Source organism: Copadichromis virginalis, linkage group LG15 (assembly GCF_057382275.1).
Source record: "Copadichromis virginalis isolate Kocher_CV1m ecotype Utaka linkage group LG15, C_Virginalis_male_GT1.1, whole genome shotgun sequence".
Lineage (NCBI taxonomy): Eukaryota > Metazoa > Chordata > Actinopteri > Cichliformes > Cichlidae > Copadichromis > Copadichromis virginalis.
The window spans coordinates 26,980,511-26,998,041 of record NC_140632.1 but is presented as its reverse complement, the minus strand read 5'-3'; the positions used below and the strand labels follow the sequence as shown (position 1 = coordinate 26,998,041).

The 17,531-nt window shown below is 46.4% G+C and overlaps 1 protein-coding gene across 1 annotated transcript; it reads right to left on the bottom strand.

Moving 5' to 3' along the window:
- Positions 1-15,492: 15,492 nt before the first annotated feature.
- LOC146692607 (uncharacterized) lies at positions 15,493-16,200 on the bottom strand. Its single transcript, XM_085432975.1, has one exon. It carries the CDS (start codon positions 16,198-16,200, stop codon positions 15,493-15,495), a length of 708 nt encoding a protein of 235 aa, XP_085289101.1.
- Positions 16,201-17,531: the final 1,331 nt, after the last annotated feature.

Here is a 17,531-nt window from a genome sequence, read left to right as displayed (position 1 = left end):
CTCCAGGCCAATGAAAATATTTTCTAATGCGGGCCATGGTTTTATGCTTTCCCAAGTGGCCAGCCCATGGAATGGAGTGTCCCAAGGAGAGCACCACCTTCTGGACTGCTCTAGGAACCACCAACTGCAATGCTGAACCCTGCTGATGATACAGAATGCCATCTTTCAGCAGAAACTCCCCCCTGCTGTTCAAATCTTGCTTAGTTCCTTGGTTCCTCTCTGCAGCTTTCTGGAACAGAGATGTTAGAGATGGATCGTCATGTTGCATTTCAATAATATTAACAGGGATTTTAAAACCCAAAGGTAACTCAGGCTCTGTGCTAGGAGCTGCTCGAACAGCAGTATGTAGAAACTTCTCTTGCCTTCTCTGTCCACGTGACTTACAAGACTTCCCGGGTGCAGTCTCTATGTCTGCATCATAGAAGGACAAGGCACGGAGTGGGTGTAGGGACTCCTCTTTCTTCTTAGCTTGAGCTCTTGTTACTGCAACATTGCATGTATGACTAGGATTCAGCAAGTCAAACAACACAGGCAGATCTCGACCCAGCACTACTGGAAATGGCAGATTCTCTGCAACACCAATATTTAGAATATACGTTTGTCCTTGTACCTTGATGTACAGATCTGCTGTTGGATATGACCTCTCATCTCCATGAATGCAGCGAACAGGGATTGTCTCCACATTAACTTTATTTGCGGGAACAAAGTCTCGGTGCACAAGAGTCTGAGTACTTCCTGAGTCAACAAGGGCCTTTAATGGTTTCCCATCAACCTCAACTAAGGTCATTTTGAAACCATTCTCAAACTCCACTTTAGGCTCCACACTTTGTCGGGGCACAAAACACATCTGAGTTATTTTTGTAGAATTCTTTGGGCACATAGGTTTTGTGTGGCCCTCCATCCCACACAAATAACAAATCACAGTCTTGGGTGGAGGTCTTGACGGCATATTGACAGACTGGCTCTTTGGAGGTTTACTCACCCCTGCTTTCTGGTAGTGAGGGACAGATTTTGAACCATCTCTCATTTTCCATGCTGTGTGGCTCCATGGCTGTCCTTTTCTCCGTGCTGCCACAAACACATCAGCCAGCTCTGCAGCTGCCGCTGCAGAGTTTGGATTGCGTTCTTTAATCCATATCTGTAACTCAGGAGACAGCATTCTCAAGTATTGTTCTAAAATTAATATTTCACTAACCTCATGCACCATTTTTCCTTTTGGCTTTACCCACTTCTCATATAACTCTTGCATATAGTTGCATATAGTTCTTTTAGATTCTCATCAGGTTTTATCTCCAGTGAACAGAATCTCGGTCTATATGTCTCAGGATTAATGTCATATTTTTGAAGAATAGCTGCTTTAACTTTGTCATAGTCTAGAGAGTCATCCATATCCATATGAACATACGCACCTCTTGCTTTGCCAGTGAGTAAAGAAATCAGATGAAAAACCCAGTCCATTTTTTGCCACCGGCAAACTACAGCCATGCGTTCAAATGTTGTTAAAAAATGTTCAATATCATCCTCCTCTGTCAATTTTTCCAACCTGGGTTCATAAAAGCGAGACTGACCTGATTGAGGATGTATTTGCTCATTACTGGAGCCAGCACAGGGAGGATCCTCCTCTTCAACGGACTCTACCTCTGGTTGTTTAGGTTCCTCCATTTGCAGCTCAGGGAGAAGTACGAGCTTTCACTTCTACCTGCAACAGCTGAAACTGATGTTGTAGTGCTCTAAAGCGCTGTTCCTGGCGGGTAAACTCCTCCCTTCTTCTTGCTTCCTGGGCCTCCTGCTGACCCATATGAGAATGAAGGATGGAAATCAGTTCTGACATTGTCAGCTCCTTACCTAGGCTCTCAGTACTATCCACCCCTCCAGAGGCTCCATTTTCCTCTCCTCCTTCTACTTGCTCTACCACTCCAACTGGCTGGTTTTGACAATCTCCTTTTGCTCCTCTGCCACTCCTTCCCATTCTGTGCATGGCTTGATAAGTGAAGAGGGGGAAAAAGAGAAAAAAAAAATCCTGTGCCTTCAACTGCTGATCCCACTCCTGACACCACTTGTGATGGACCAAGCAGTGAAGGAAACTTAGGCACAGGTTAAAGTCCAAAAAAATGATTTTTTATTTAACCCAAAAAACATAATTGGTTAACTCATGCAAAAGACTCAAAATCTTGGGCCCATAAAAGAGGTCAAAATAACAAAACTCTACTCAAAGTTGACAACTCAACTGATAACTCAAACAAACTGACCTAACTTAACGAGACAAAGGGGAAACTTAAATAGTGGCTGATCAGTCCACAAAAACAGGAGAAGGGGTAAAACACACAAAATCTAACTAAACCAAACATAATGAACTCCAATTCCCCCCCATGGTCCTGAGTTATAGCGTGAACCAATTTGTAGTCTTCCTTTAAAGCTCGCTCCGCCCCTTTTCCACCTCTTGGCTCCTTAATCAAGGGACTGGAACAGCTGCAACTAAGGTAACTCAGAAAACAAAAAATTAATCATACATAACAGTGTAAACTAAAATGTGTGCACTTATTTTAGAATGCAGTGTTATGTGGATATGTGAATTAAATCTAAACCAAAACCAGTTATTTATTGTCCTGTAAATTAATTCCTATATTTAAAGAAAGAAATGTGAATGCAATGTTACTTATAAGCCTCTACACTAACATGGTGGGTATTACCACTGTGTGGCTGTAAGTGCAGCCATCACACAGACATGAAAGTTGAACTCCAGTGGAACGAGGCAGCACATGAGAGCTTCAGTAACCTGAAAAAACTCCTTCTGGAAAGTCCCGCACTTGCCGTCTATGACCCTGACTTACCTGCTTTTATCACCACAGATGCATCAGACTACGGGCTAGGCGCTGTGTTGACACAGTTACATCCAGATCAAGTGGAGCGGGTTGTGGCGTTCGCCTCCCGAACACTGTCTCCTGCTGAAAGAAAGTACTCCACCACAGAAAAGGAGGCGTTAGCCTGTGTCTGGGCGGTGGAAAGATGGCGTACATATGTATGGGGCCGCAGATTCACGTTTCGTACTGACCACCAAGCTCTTACTACCCTTCTCAGCACCAAAGGTATGAACAGAGCGGGCATGAGAATCGCACGATGGTCTGCAAGGTTGATGTGTTTTCAGTACGATGTGCAGTACCGTCCTGGTGTTCAGAATGTCATCGCAGACTGCCTCTCACAGGTTCCCCTGACGTACTCCAGCACTGACATTGATGCTGAAAAAGACCTTCTCTTGGCGATAGCTGAAGTTTCTCCTCTCTTGACAGCGACACCGTTGACGGATTTTAAAGCTGAATATGAGGACTGCCCTGACCTTTCTCTGCTGCGACAGGTTATCCGCTCAGGCTGGCCTAAGGTGAAAAGGTCTCTCCCACCTGAGATGCAGCCGTATTTCCTGGTGCGACATGAACTTGCTGTGGAATCACCGTTGGTTTTCTGGGGGACACGTCTGGTGGTCCCAAGGTCCCTGCGAGAAAAGGTGATATGCCTCGCACACGAAGGTCACCAGGGCATAGTTCACACAAAGCAGCGACTCAGAGAGCTTTACTGGTGGCCATGCATGGATACTCAAGTCCATGCGATTCTGTCATCGTGCTCAGTCTGTCAATTGTGTGACAAAATGGCCAAAACTGCTCCTGCTCCCCTACAGCCGGTTCAGTTTCCAGATGGTCCCTTTCAGCATGTGGCCGTTGACATTGTTGGACCTTTTGACCGCGGGTCGCAGGACTGCAGGTTTGCTATCACACTGGTCGATTACTTCAGCAAATGGCCAGAAGTATTGAAATGCTGTCTGGTTGCAAAGTTTACTACTGATAATGTTATGTGCAAATAGTAATGTTACCATGCTAAGTAAGTAATACTGAGGTAGTAGAATTCTGTGAGAATGAGGAGAGATGTTATGTTTACATACACTGCGAAGATGGTGAAGGGTTGCTTTACAAGGGGGACTGAATATGAACATATACTCAGTTACCAGTAGGGGACTAATGTGATAGAAGGATAGAAGAAGAGAAGTGTATTGTGATATGTTTTGGATGGCTAACTACTGCTGAATACATGTTCCATTATAAACCAAGCCATCTCCGTTCTGTCGAAACACCACAACCAGTCTGTGTTTTTTTACACCACAAACTTGTGCCTTGAACGCCCCATCTGAGTGGCGGAAAAAATGCTGTTTTTATCTGTCTTTGAACGCCGCTTTTTATGTCACTCGGCAGAAAACGGCAACGATGGATAAAAACTGCGTTTTTTACGGCGTTCTGTGTCAGCTATGATGGCGTTTAAAATGCAGTTTTCTTGAAATTATGCAGGGCAATCCCCATGGTTCCCTCATCCAATTACTTTCAACTCCTTTCACCCAATCAAAGAAGAGGAAGTGCAGACCACACTAATTCATCACAGATTCACCTTGCTGCTAAGTGATTACCTATTCGGTACCAATGTATGTAACCCACTCTGCATTTTGATATGTTTAAAGCATGAGCAAACAAGGTAAAAAACAGAATGCTTTTTCTGAAACAAGTAGAGACTTTAACTGCGGCAGTTCCACTCATTTCTGAGCTTCTTTCTTATTTTCCTCTTTACGTCTCTTAACCTTTAACTTACGTCTTACCAAACAGATTCTGAGATCATACACTACAGTTTCGTGCTAGTTCTGGTCATTTTTCTCCCCTTTGTCCCCCACTTTTTTCACCTGTATTTGGAGACCCGGCGACTGGCTCCCTTGTTTACGTGAGGGATCAGCTGGTAGCGCTGCGCCCTGCAGCTGTACTATTCTATTGTGGTTTTTTTAACGTTTACTCTTAAACTTGAACTTTCTGCCATGACCTAAAATTTTCTCACATGTGGGACTAAAAAGGTTTATGTTGTCTTATTATTTACTCTGTCCTGTTTTGGTTTATGTGTAATGTAGGTGAATGAGCTGAATACCTAATTTAAAATATTGCATACATAAATGGGGGATGTGATTGATTATTTTTTATATATACAGTATATATATACACACACGTTCACACGTACACATACACACACGGGTGGTGGGGGCGGCATCACGGGCTTCTCCAAAAAAAGGTTGCTCGTACTTGTGCTGCCCCGACATCAACCAGCGCATTTTGGAGATGGCATAGGCACCGGTCGGTTTTCTGCCGCCCATTTGCAGGGAGTAAGGGCGCCTTCCATTTGCGAGGTGTGCCTGCTGCTTGCAGCACAGGGAGGAGAGGTCATCTCCACTTTATACAGTACAGTATATAGAGAGACGAGATGACGAGGCTCCAGTTACAGCAGTGCAAGTAAACAAACAATAAATAGAAGAAGAGTAAGAAGATAAATATACACTTTAGGACTAGGGGTAAAGGGGTCAATAACAGTTTAAAATTTATAATTTACAGTTTGATGATTTAAAGTCTGGAAGCAAAAACTCTGGTGCGGGAGGAGTTCGGAGAGGCCATGTAAAAAGACTTTCGGACTGCCTCGAAGAGATTCTGTCAAACCGTGAGGCGTCTCAGGAGGGGAAAGCGGTGCTCTACCTGCACTCTGTATAGTGCTGGTGGAACGCTGCTGACTTCGACTGAGAAAATTGTCAGGCGGTGGAAGGAATACTTCGAGGACCTCCTTAATCCCACTGACACGTCTTCCGAGGACGAACCAGAGTCTGGGGATGAGGGGGATGACCATCCAATTTCCGGGGGCGAGGTCACTGAGCCACTTAAACAACTCCTTGGTGGCAGAACCCCTGGTGTGAGTGAGGTCCGCCCCGAGTTGCTGAAGGCTCTGGGTGTGTAGGGCTGTCCTGGCTGACATGCCTCTACAATGTTGTGTGAAGATCAGGGGCAGTATCCCTGGACTGGCACACCGGGGTGGTGGTCCCCATTTTTAAGAAGGGGGACCAGAGGTTGTGTTCAAACTACAGGGGGATCACACTTCTCAGCCTCCCTGGGAAAGTCTATGCCAGGGTGCTGGAAAGCAGAGTTCGTCCGCTAATTGAACCTCAGATACAGGAGGAACAATGCAGTTTTCGTCGTGTTTGCAGAACACTGGACCAGCTGTTTATCCTCTCAAGGATACTTGAGGGTGCATGGGAGTTTGCCCAACCAGTCTATATGTGTTTTGTGGACTTGGAGAAGGCATTCGACCGTGTCCCTCAGGGTGTCCTGTGGGAGGTGCTCCGGGAGTATGAGGGGTCTGGACCCATTGCTACGGGCCATTTGATCCCTATACAATCGTTGCAAGAGCTTGGTTCGCATTGCCGGCAATAAATCGGACTCGTTCCCGGTGGGTGATGGGCTCCGCCAGGGCTGCCCTTTGTCACCGATTCTATTCATAATTTTTATGGACAGGATTTCTGGGCGCAGCCAAGTGGCAGAGGGTCTTTCACTTATGTGGCCTCAGAATCTCATCTCTGCTTTTCGCGGAAGATGTGGTTCTGTTGGCTTCAACAGGGTGAAGGCCTCCAGCTTGCACTGGAAAGGCTTGCAGCCGAGTGTGAAACAGCGGGAATGAGGATCAGCACCTCCAAATCTGAGGCCATGGTTCTCAGCCCGAAAAGGGTGGAGTGCCCACTCCAGGCCGGGGATGAGTTCCTGCCTCAAGTGGAGGAGTTCAAGTATTTCGGGGTCTTGTTCGTGAGTGATGGGAGAAGGGAGCCGGAGATCGACAGATGGATTGGTGCTGCGGCCACAGTAATGCGGACGCTGCACCGGTCCGTCGTGGTAAAGAGAGAGCTGAGTGTAAAAGCGAAGCTCTCAATTTACCGGTCGATCTACGTCCCTACCCTCACCTATGGCCACGAGCTGTGGGTAGTGACCAAAAGAACGAGATCGCGGATACAAGCGGCGGAAATGAGCTTCCTCCGAAGGGTGGCTTCTCACCTTATCTCCCTTAGAGATAAGGTGAGAAGTTCAGCCATTCGGGGGCTCAGAGTAGAGCCCTCTACATTGAAAGGAACCAGCTGAGGTGGTTTGGGAATCTGACAAGGATGCCTCCTGGGTGAGGTGTTCCTGGCATGTCCCACCGGGAGGAGGCCCCGGGGCAGATCCAGGACACGCTGGAGAGATTATATCTCTCGGCTGGCCTGGGAACGCCTTGGTATTCCCCTGGATAAGCTAGAGGAGGTGGCTGGGGAGAGGGAGTTCTGGGCTTCTCTGCATAGGCTGCTGCCCCCGCGACCCGGCCCCAGATAAAGCGGAAGAAGATGAATGGATGGATTTAAAGTCTCACACACAACCTGTCGACAGAGGCCCTGTCGACAGAAAAGAAGAGGAGAAATGAGCAAAAGATACAGGTAAGAAGATGTGTCATTGAACAATTGCAGGCCTGAAACAATCAGAATCATATTAAGAATACTTTATTAATCCCTAAGGAAATTATGTGGGTTACATTTGGTCCAAGAAGAAATTCTAAAAACAGCAACAGACTAAACTCCAAACAATACATCATCCATCCATCCATCCATTCGCTTCCGCTTATCCTTTTCAGGGTCGCGGGGGGCGCTGGAGCCTATCCCAGCTGTCATAGGGCAAAGGGTGGGGTACACCCTGGACAGGTCGCCAGTCTGTTGCAGGGCTAACACACAGGGACAGACAACCATTCACACTCACATTCACACCTAGTGGCAATTTGGATTATCCAATTAACCTATCCCCACAAGCTGCATGTCTTTGGACGGTGGGAGGAAGCCGGAGTACCCGGAGAGAACCCACGCAAACACGGGGAGAACATGCAAACTCCACACAGAAAGACCCCGGCCTGATGGTGGAATTGAACTCAGGACCTTCTTGCTGTGAGGCAACAGTGCTAACCACCGTGCCACCGTGCTGCCCACAATACATCATGTTACAGATTTTACACATTTAAGAAATAGCACTAATATATACAGATCACTCAAGTGTAAATATCAAGGATTAGCAGAGATGATTATAAATAAATATCAAGAAAATTAACAAGAATATTCCAGAGTATAAAAGAGCGTGTGTAAAAAGGGTGTAACTATTGCAGTGTTTACAGTGTATTAGATGGAGGAATTGTACAGGGAGATGGCGACGGGCAGGAATGATTTCCTGTGTGGTTCAGTGGTACTTTTTGGTAATGTCAGTCTCTCGCTGAACATGCTCCTGTGACTAGCCGGTACGTCATGGAGTGGGTGGGAGTTATTATCCACAACTGTCCTTATCTTGGACAACATCTGCCTCTCAGACACCACCCTAACGGAGTCCAACTCCAATCCACAACATTACTGTCCTTGTGGATCAGTTTATTTATTCAGTTGGCGTCTGCCAGAGGGTGTGTTGTAAGAAAAAAAGAGAGCGAGACAGAAGAAAGCAGTGATTTGCGTATCTCAAAGCCATTATTTATTCACAGTGTAACATAGAAAAGATGTCAAATGTCTAAACCTGGACTATGTCGTTAAAAATAACTCCTTTTGATGGCAGCAATATGTATCAAAACAGTTGGTATGGGGCGAGAAAAGGCTGATTACATGATTCGATATTAAAACAGCATCTTAGTGAAGCAGAGTTGCTCTGAAGGAAATGTGGGCAGAGGTTGATCAATCTGCAAAAAACTCCATTAACAAGGCTTGTGTCTAGACACTGTCCCACAGGCTCGTTATTAGCAAGCAGAGGTGAGGCAGATCAATTTTACAAATCAAATTTATTAAGAAAAACTACTACTGCTGTGGTCGGCATGAAGCTGGACACTCTGGTGACAGTGGCAGAGAAAAGGACACTAAAGAAACTGCTGGACATTATGGACAATGCTGGGCATCCTCTGCACACGGCCATAAACAACCACAGGAGTCTGTTCAGTGACAGATTGCTTCTCACAAAGTCAAGAACCAACAGACTTCAAAACTCCTTTGTCCCACATGCCATCAAACTGTTTAACTCCTCTCTGGAGGGGAGAGGGAGTGGAAACAGGAGGACAAAGGGGAACAACTACGCTGTAATGCCTTTTCACTGCAGTGCTTAGCCGCCTAACGCTCTCTGCCTTGGATGGGAAAAGAATGACAAATGGCTCCGAATACAAAACAGTACTTTGATAAAAGTTAAGGTCTCCACTTATTTCAGAAAAAATCATTCTGTTATTTATTTGCTTTATCATGCTCTCCTGTTTATGTTACGCTAACATAGCTGTGTCGCTAGCGGTCATGTAGCACATCATTATATACCAGCTAGCCCAACTTCAGTAACCCTACAAAGGTCACTGCTGTTTAGTTTTCTGTCTTCATTTATGTTGGAAGTGATAACAGAGCTTGTACGTTTTAATTTGTTTCCAAAACCCCGCAGTCTGGACATGCTATATTGTATTTAGATAGAAGCTAGCGAGCTAACTTCCTGCTAACTTCTAACTCCGTTAAATGTCATAAATTCCGTTTTCATGGATGCCTGGATGTTAAACTCAATTGTTACACCTGGTAGAGCAGAACGCTGATCATTTTATTAAAGATGAAAGACTTTAGACAGTTTTTCAACTCTCAGTAATGCCATAGTGATCATTTGATATATGGACCTGCAGCGGAGTTTAGGCCCAGACACGGCTAGTGACGTCAGACTTAACGGCCGGATAGAAGGGAGAGATGGTCTGTAACGTCTCCTTCTTGAGCGACGACACCCCCATCTCTTCCCCCTCACTGGGGATGTCGGGTCTGTCTGCTGGTGTTCTGACAAAACGTCCTATTTTGGCAAAACGTCCTACTGTAAGTAGTTTATGCACATTTCTGCTGTCACAGTGTCCATTCCAGCACAAATGTAAGTAGGTATGACGGTTTGCCACTTAACTTTGCCCATCAGAGTATGCTTGTAGCTCATAATTAAAAAGCCAGGACGGTTTGCCACTTCATTTTAGCCGTTAAAGTATGCTTGTAGGTCACATTCACAAAGGTTTCATGGTTTGGCACGTAATTTTACCCGTCAGAGTATGTGTCTAGCTGTTATTAACAAAGGTAAGATGATTTGCCACAGAATTCTAGCTGTAAAATTATGCTTCTAGCTCATATTCACAGACGTAGGATGGTTCGCCACTTAATTTTAGCTGTTAACGTATGCTTGTACGTTACATTTACAAAGGTAGGACGGTTTGGCACTTAATTGTACCCATCAGAGTATGTTAGTAGCTTATATTCACATAGGTAGGATGGTTCGCCACTGAATTTCGTGTTGTGCGCATGCGTAGAACACCAGTAGCGCAGCTGCAGGGCGCAGCGCTAACAGCTGATCCCTAACATAAACAAAGGAGCCATGCGCAGGGTCTCCAAATACGGGTGAAAAAAAGTGGAGACAAAAGAAGAGAAAAGTAAACAGAACTAGCACGAAATGGTAGTGCATGGTGGCAGAATCTAATTGCTAAGATGTAAGTTAAAAGTTAAGAGAAGTAAAGAGGAACATATTAAAAAAGCTCAGAAATGAGCAGAACTGTCGTAACTGACCTCCCAGCCCATTGTTCCTTCAGTGGGCTGGTTTCAGTCATTATGCAAATGTACTGTTTATAAGATTGGGGAAACCTGCAGTCAGCTGAGACTGAAGAAGTCACTTGGATGATTGACGAAACGTTTCTCCCACAAAACGCTATGTCCAGATGAACAGAATCAACTTTTGGAGATTTACTTACCTGGATGATTGAGCATGCATCAAGATGTCGTAACAGACACAGTTAAGGTTTCAGAAAAAGCATTCTGTCTGATAGATTATGCTTTAAACATATCAAAATGCATAGTGGGATTATAATACAAGTGAATACTGTGACAAACATTGGTACCGAATAGGCAATCACTTAGCAGCAAGGTGAATCTGTAATGAATTAGTATGGTCTGCACTTCCTTTTCTTTGATTGGGTGAAATCTGTTGAAAGTAATTGGATGAGGGTACCATGAGGACTGCCCTGCATAATTTCAAGAAAAAAGGCGTTTTAAACGCTGACACAGAACGCTGTAAAAAACCCCAAACAAAAACAAAACAACGCTGTTTTTAATCCGTCTTTGAACACCGTTTTCTGCCAAGTGATGTAAAAAGCGGCGTTCAAAGAATGCCACTCAGATGGGGCGTTCAAGGAACCAGTCTGTGGCGTGAAAAACAGCATTCTGTTGGGACAAACGCCGTTTTTTATGGCCTTTTGAATAATTAAACGCAGTTTTTACGCCATTTCTTAACCAAAGAGGTTAGAAAAGTGGCGAATTTTTGCCCTGATATCTTGCCATAGATTACCTTAAAATAACAGGGCTATGTGCAGTGATGCTAATGTTAGCCATGTTAGTACGTTACCTTCAACAGGTGGTCAGACTGAGTAAAGAGGCGCACAGTCAGAGCTTCAGCTCTCCATTTTGCTGCAGGGTCCCTTCATTCTTCAAATATCCGTGTCGATCAGAGTGTAAATCCCGAGGCTGAACGGCCTTTGTACAAGCACACACGCTTGTTAGCAGGGCAAAGCTATGAGATAGAAATATCCAGGCAGACAGCTGAGAGCTCCTTACATCCCAAGGTGTGGCTAATTTGCATTGCAGCAGGATTTTTAAAATGTATAACGTATTTTCCACACTATAAGGCACACTTAAATACCTTTAATGTTCTCAAAAATCGAGAGTGTGCCCTATGTATGAATTCTGGCTGTGCTTACTGACGTCAAACCGATTTTGGCGTGCAGAAATCTGTTAAAAAAATGTTTTAGTACACTGCTTGATGGATTGTCAGAGCATTACGGCTGTCGTAGTGAGGAGCTTCGCGGAGTAATCTGGGTCCAAAACTCCGTCCCTTCAGGTCCCAAAGTCAAACGAACACTAAGAGTTAAAAACCGTCTAAATTCTTTCATCTTTATCATCAGCGTTGCTGCTTTATCGGGTGTAACAATTAAGTTTTACATCCATGCATCCATGAAAACAGAATTTATTAAATTTAACGGAGTTAGAAGTTAACAGGAAGTTAGCTCGCTAGTTTACACCTAAACATTTCATACCATGTTCTGACTGAGAGATTTTTGAAACTAATTAAAACGTACAGCTCTGCTACCACTTCATAAATGAAGACAGAAACCTAAACAGCAGTGGCGTTTGCAGGGTTACTGAAGTTGGACTACCTGGTATATAATGTTGTGCTACGTGATTGCTAGCGACACAGCTATGTTAGCATAACATTAGCACAGTGAAGCTGGAGGATGAACGCCAACTTTTTTTCCACTCGATAAAAGTTAATGTGGCGGATTCTGGTGGTTAGGGACAAATGCAATCGCATAGCAGGATGCTATATACGGACCAAACTTCAGTCAGGAGAACAACTGAGATTATTCATCCACAATACAAGGTTAGTTATTAATATACTGCAAGAGTATATAATATACTGCTAATCCAAATGTAATCCAAAGACAAATCGTTTCCTTCCTTGTTACTAAAACCGAAAGTACGACCTCACTAACTCAAAAGGTACAGCGGCATTTTGTCCTGAAACAACAGCTGTGATCTGTACATTACCACTGTTATTTTTCAGAATGATCAATAAATCTTCTAAATGTGGCTTCGATAGAACAAATTTGCTTATATAAACTTTAATTTCTATCACATTTCCTGCAATTTATCACCTAAAACGTGTTGTGCCATTTATTTACAACCCCACATCAATGATGTCGAAGTCTCAAAAATGTATTAAAACATTGGGTTAATTAACGTAATCCCTGGTTCTTTAATAACAGAGTGAGGTGTTTCACTATGGGAATCGCCTCGGCGTGACCAACTACGGAAGCTCCAATGACACCACGTCTGTCTATGACAGACCTGTCGAGCCGTGCTCAGGGCTCTGCCCCCTCATGCTAACACGGCCGACCAGCTCCTCCTAACTCATTCCAAGCAGATTTCTTTCCGTGCCTAAGCAAGGAGGGAAGTGTTGGTGAAACACCTCACTCTGTTATCAAAGAACCAGGGATTACGTTAAGTAACCCAACGTTCTTTTTCTAACTTCTCGGTGTTTCACTATGGGAGATATGGCCCACTCCTGGATTGCGCCAGCTCCCGAAGCTACTCTCCAATGCTACTCCAGGATCTCAGGTCAAACCTGAGGCACCAGAATCCAGCACTGTCTGAGCCAGGGATTACTGTGCAACATCCAGCTCTATAATCTCTACAATCCAATGAGCTAGCCTCTGGCGTGATACGGGCCTTCCCTTGTGAGGGTGCACTCCACACTGTATATAAATGCCACTTGTTTTGCACATATTCAACTCTGTATATTTTATATATTTTATTATTAATATTATTATTATTATTATTATTATTATTTTTTATTTTTTATTTTTTTTTTACTATTTAATTTGTAAAAATGTGTATACACACACACACACACACACACACACACGTAGGAAAATATTTAGTATACACATCCAGAAATGCATACACTATTATATATTGTACATATATTTATTAGTTTCAGGTTGGCCATTCTTGTATTTTGCTCGTTTGTGTTGTTGTGTTTGCACATCTCTGTTGCTTGTGGGGCTCGCACACAAGAATTTCACTCGCATGTGCTGTGCCAGTGTGCCTGCACATGTGATGTGACAATAAAAGTGATTTGATTTGATTTGATTTGATTTGATTTGATTTGAGGGGAGGCCCAGGAAACAAACAGCTGATCCGACTTCCTGAATCCAGCTGGTCTGTCAACATAAGTCCCCAAGGCCCGGACAGGGCACAAAGTGTTCAGCCTCTGCTCCCTCCCTGAAGAGAATGGAGGGGGGTGAAAAGCTAGGAGCTCTACTGTAGAGAACCTGTATAACGTTTCCAACACTTTAGGGACAAAGGCTGGGTTAGGCCTCAGGAGTGCTTTAGTGAGTCCCGGGGCCAAACCCCACGTGGCAGGCTGAAATAGCTGCTAAATAGACCTCTATGATGGAAAAAGCTTTCCTTTTGTCCAGCAAGTCTTGAAGAAAACACAACAGCTCCACCACTGAACACTGAAAAGGGATAATCTGCTTTTCATGGCACCACTCTTCAAAAACACGCCATTTACTGCTGTAAATGGAACGAGTGGAGGAGGCTCTGGCATTCTGAATGGTTTCAATAACTTTCGGGGGCATGCCTGCTGCCTTCAAATTCCACCTTTCACGGGCCAGGCCCAGAGAGCAACCTGGTCTGGATGGGGATGGTATATCTCCCCCCGCGCGGCCATGGCTCGTCCACCAGAAGCTGGATGAGTTCTGCTATCCAGTGTTTGGATGGCCACCGTGGAGCTATTAAAATCAGTGACAGCCCCTGATCCCTCACTCTGATCAGTGTTGGGGAGATCAGGCTGAGGGGAGGGAAAGCATACAGCAGAGTTTTTGGCCATGGATGGGCCAGCGCATCCACGCCCAGTGGTGCATGTGCGTCTGACAGGGAGAAAAACAGAGGGCACTGTGTGTTTTCTCGCGAGGCGAAGAGATCTACGGCAGCCCGGCCGTATCTCTGCCAAATCTGCTCCACCACCTGTGGGTGAAGCCTCCATTCTCCTACCGCGTCTTCAGAGGCCCGCTCACAGCGCGGCTGGAGCAGTGGCACGCATGCGCAGTTCATCCCTGGGTCTTGTCAACCATTTCCCATGGTTACAGACTACAGTTTGCGGCAAAACCACCGAGATTCAGCTGAGTGTTAGCTTCTGTGGCCAGTGGTGATTCAGCGAATGTGCTGGAGGAGGAAATATCCTCCCTGTTACACAAACAGGCGATCAGAGTGGTTCCGAGCGAAGAAGCTCAGCAGGGTTTTTACTCCCGCTATTTCCTCATGCCCCAAGGTCTTTGGTTCTCTACCTTGGCCTGGAGGGCACCCTGCTGGCCTCCTGCTCCTCTCTGCATTCTGACCCCACTCTGTCTCCCTCTCACAGCTGCTGCTGCAAAAGCCAGCTCTTGGCACCTGCTAGGGCTGAGAGTTAGGTTTTCTGGGTAAGCAGAGGTTGAATGCTTCTCCCTCCTGCTTTCTGCGGGTGCTTGTTTCTCTCATTCTCTCCAGGGCTGGGCCAAAGAGACCCTTGGTTGGGTCATAGGCTGCATCCATGACCTCAGCCTTCTGAGCATCACCTAGGCTTGACAGGTTTAGCCACAAGGCTCTCTCGCCCGAGACTGCAAGGCCCATAACGCGGCCACACCCTTGGACTGCTCCCCTGGAGGAGCGAAGAATGAGATCATTAACCACGCAGATTTCATCCCAGAGGGCTGGGTTCGGGGAACCCGAGTCAAGCTGACGACCCATGTCTTCCAGAATTTCTGCCTGATATGCTGATAGCAGTGTGACTGCATTAAGCGAGCATACTGACTGTGCAGCATATTTGTACATCCTTTGATAAATAGATGCCGTGAGGCGATCTATCTTGTTGGGCAAAGAAATGCTAGAAGAAGCTGAGATTGCCCTGCGGTTAGGGTGAAGGTGATACGCCACTGAAGGTTCCACTGCTGGGGATTCGGTCAGCCCCAGTTCACCCAATCCCCTGGATCTCAAGCTTAGATCAGCCCTTGGTCAGAAGCTTGCTTTTAAAAGGGCTTGACCAATAGCGACTCATTTCTTTCATGCAGGCCGGGACTGCTGGCAGAAGCTGCTTTCGATGGAGGCAAGGCTGGTGGGAGCCTCTTGCCATCATACAGGTCGCGTTCTGCCCCTTCGGCATCCTTGGCGGCTGGCCATGGGATGCCTAGCTTGGCAGCAGCCCGTTTGCAGACCTCGTACAAATTGCTGTCCACCGGGGGTGCAACTTCAGCCCCACTCGGTGGCCTGGACTGCTGGGGAGGAAAGGTAGAGTCATCCTCCTGTTCCTCATCCATGTCCTCCAGGTCGAGGAGGTCGGAGTCGGCATCGCCCTCCGCGTCCTCGCCACCCAGCTCGCCCACGTTTTGATCGAGGAGGTCCTCGAATGATGGGGGCATGAGCGGGGACTCTTCTTCCATCATGTCCGCCCAGATATCGCTCGTAGCAGTAGCAGCTGACAGGCAGGGGTCCTGACTTTTCGTTACTGCTACTCTCAGCCTCCTTTCCAGGACTTTCTCTGGCATCAAAGCACAGTGTGGGCATCCCTGAGGGTCCGCCAGTGAAGCCTGAGCATGCTTGGCACCCATACAGACGATGCACATTGGATGAGGGTCCCTGCCCGAGATGGTGGCACCGCATGATGCGGGGCACGGGCGGGAAGCAGCCTCTTTAGCCTTCGACTCCGACCTTTTGGCGGGAGTAGGAGCCGTAGACATGGTTAGCGGAAAGGGGTGAGACTAGGCTACACCAGGCTCGTCTCGACACGTTAGCCCATAAGGAGCTAGGACTAGCAGTGGGTGTTAAATCCGATCTAGTCGCCGCGGGAGTCAGCTCGTCGTGACACGTTAGCTGCACTCCGCTAGCCAATATCGTTAGCAACTTAATGCTAACCGAACCCTAGGTCGACCAACAAGCTAATGCTAGTGAGACGCTAATGTGGTTCGTGGCCTGCTAACAAGTTAATGGTAGCCGGACACTGAACAAACAACTCGCTGTAACGTGTTAGCCAGAGTCACACAATGTCGGCTACCTCGCTAACTAAAACCAGGAACCGCTGGGACAGCTCGCCTGACGCGGTTGCTGTTCCACAGTGCAACTCTAAGTACACTTCTTTCGAAGGACCTACTCAGCACGATCCAAACTGGAACCGGAAAAACTGCGTTCGGCGACGTACTACTACACGGGACGCCTGAGAACTGTTAAGCAGCTAATCAAGTTAGCCTGGATGTGCTGAGGGAGCTCAAAGTAGTTTCTCACGGGAAGAAAGCGAGAATGAGTTAGGAGGAGCTGGTCGGCCGTGTTAGTATGAGGGGGTGGAGCCCTGAGCACGGCTCGACAGGTCTGTCATAGACAGACGTGGTGTCATTGGAGCTTCCGTAGTTGGTCACGCCGAGGCGATTCTCATAGTGAAACACCGAGCGAAGTTAGAAAAAGAACATATATGATACGCATGGCGTTGACGGCTTTGAGTCTGGGCCCCTGTCACAACCAGTAGCACTGCCTTTTTCTTTCACTCCTTTGTTACATCGATGACTCGAACTGTGTTCTCTGTGGTGTTCCTCTCAGGCCCATACATACCTGCAGCTGGCCCCAAACCCCGCCTCTCGCATCATCACTACAACTCCTTCCATTAGTCACATCAGCACTGTCCTTCAGCAATTTCGCTGAAACATCGGATTGAACCAGGAGCCAATGAACATCTCCCAGAGCCATCATGGGGTGGAAGAATGTGGAAACGAGCAGCTGCAGGAAGTCGAGTCTGGACTGATTACAGACAGGGTGACAGGCGTGGATATGGGTCAGGGTCAAGATCCAGAGCTCGGCCTGCGGATTTCACTTTAATCAGACCAAATCTCATGCCTCATGTCAGACTGCACTCCAGAACGGAGGTGAAAACTTTTCTGCCTGCGCTCTCAGACGTTACACTCGACACTGCTGCAGCCGGAGTCACGAGCTGTTCTTCTGCCCTCGGACAGGTCGGGACTCGTTTTAGGCTCGCTGTTCTGTAACTGGCGGTTTTGTGAGTCACAGACATCTGCAGACTTGC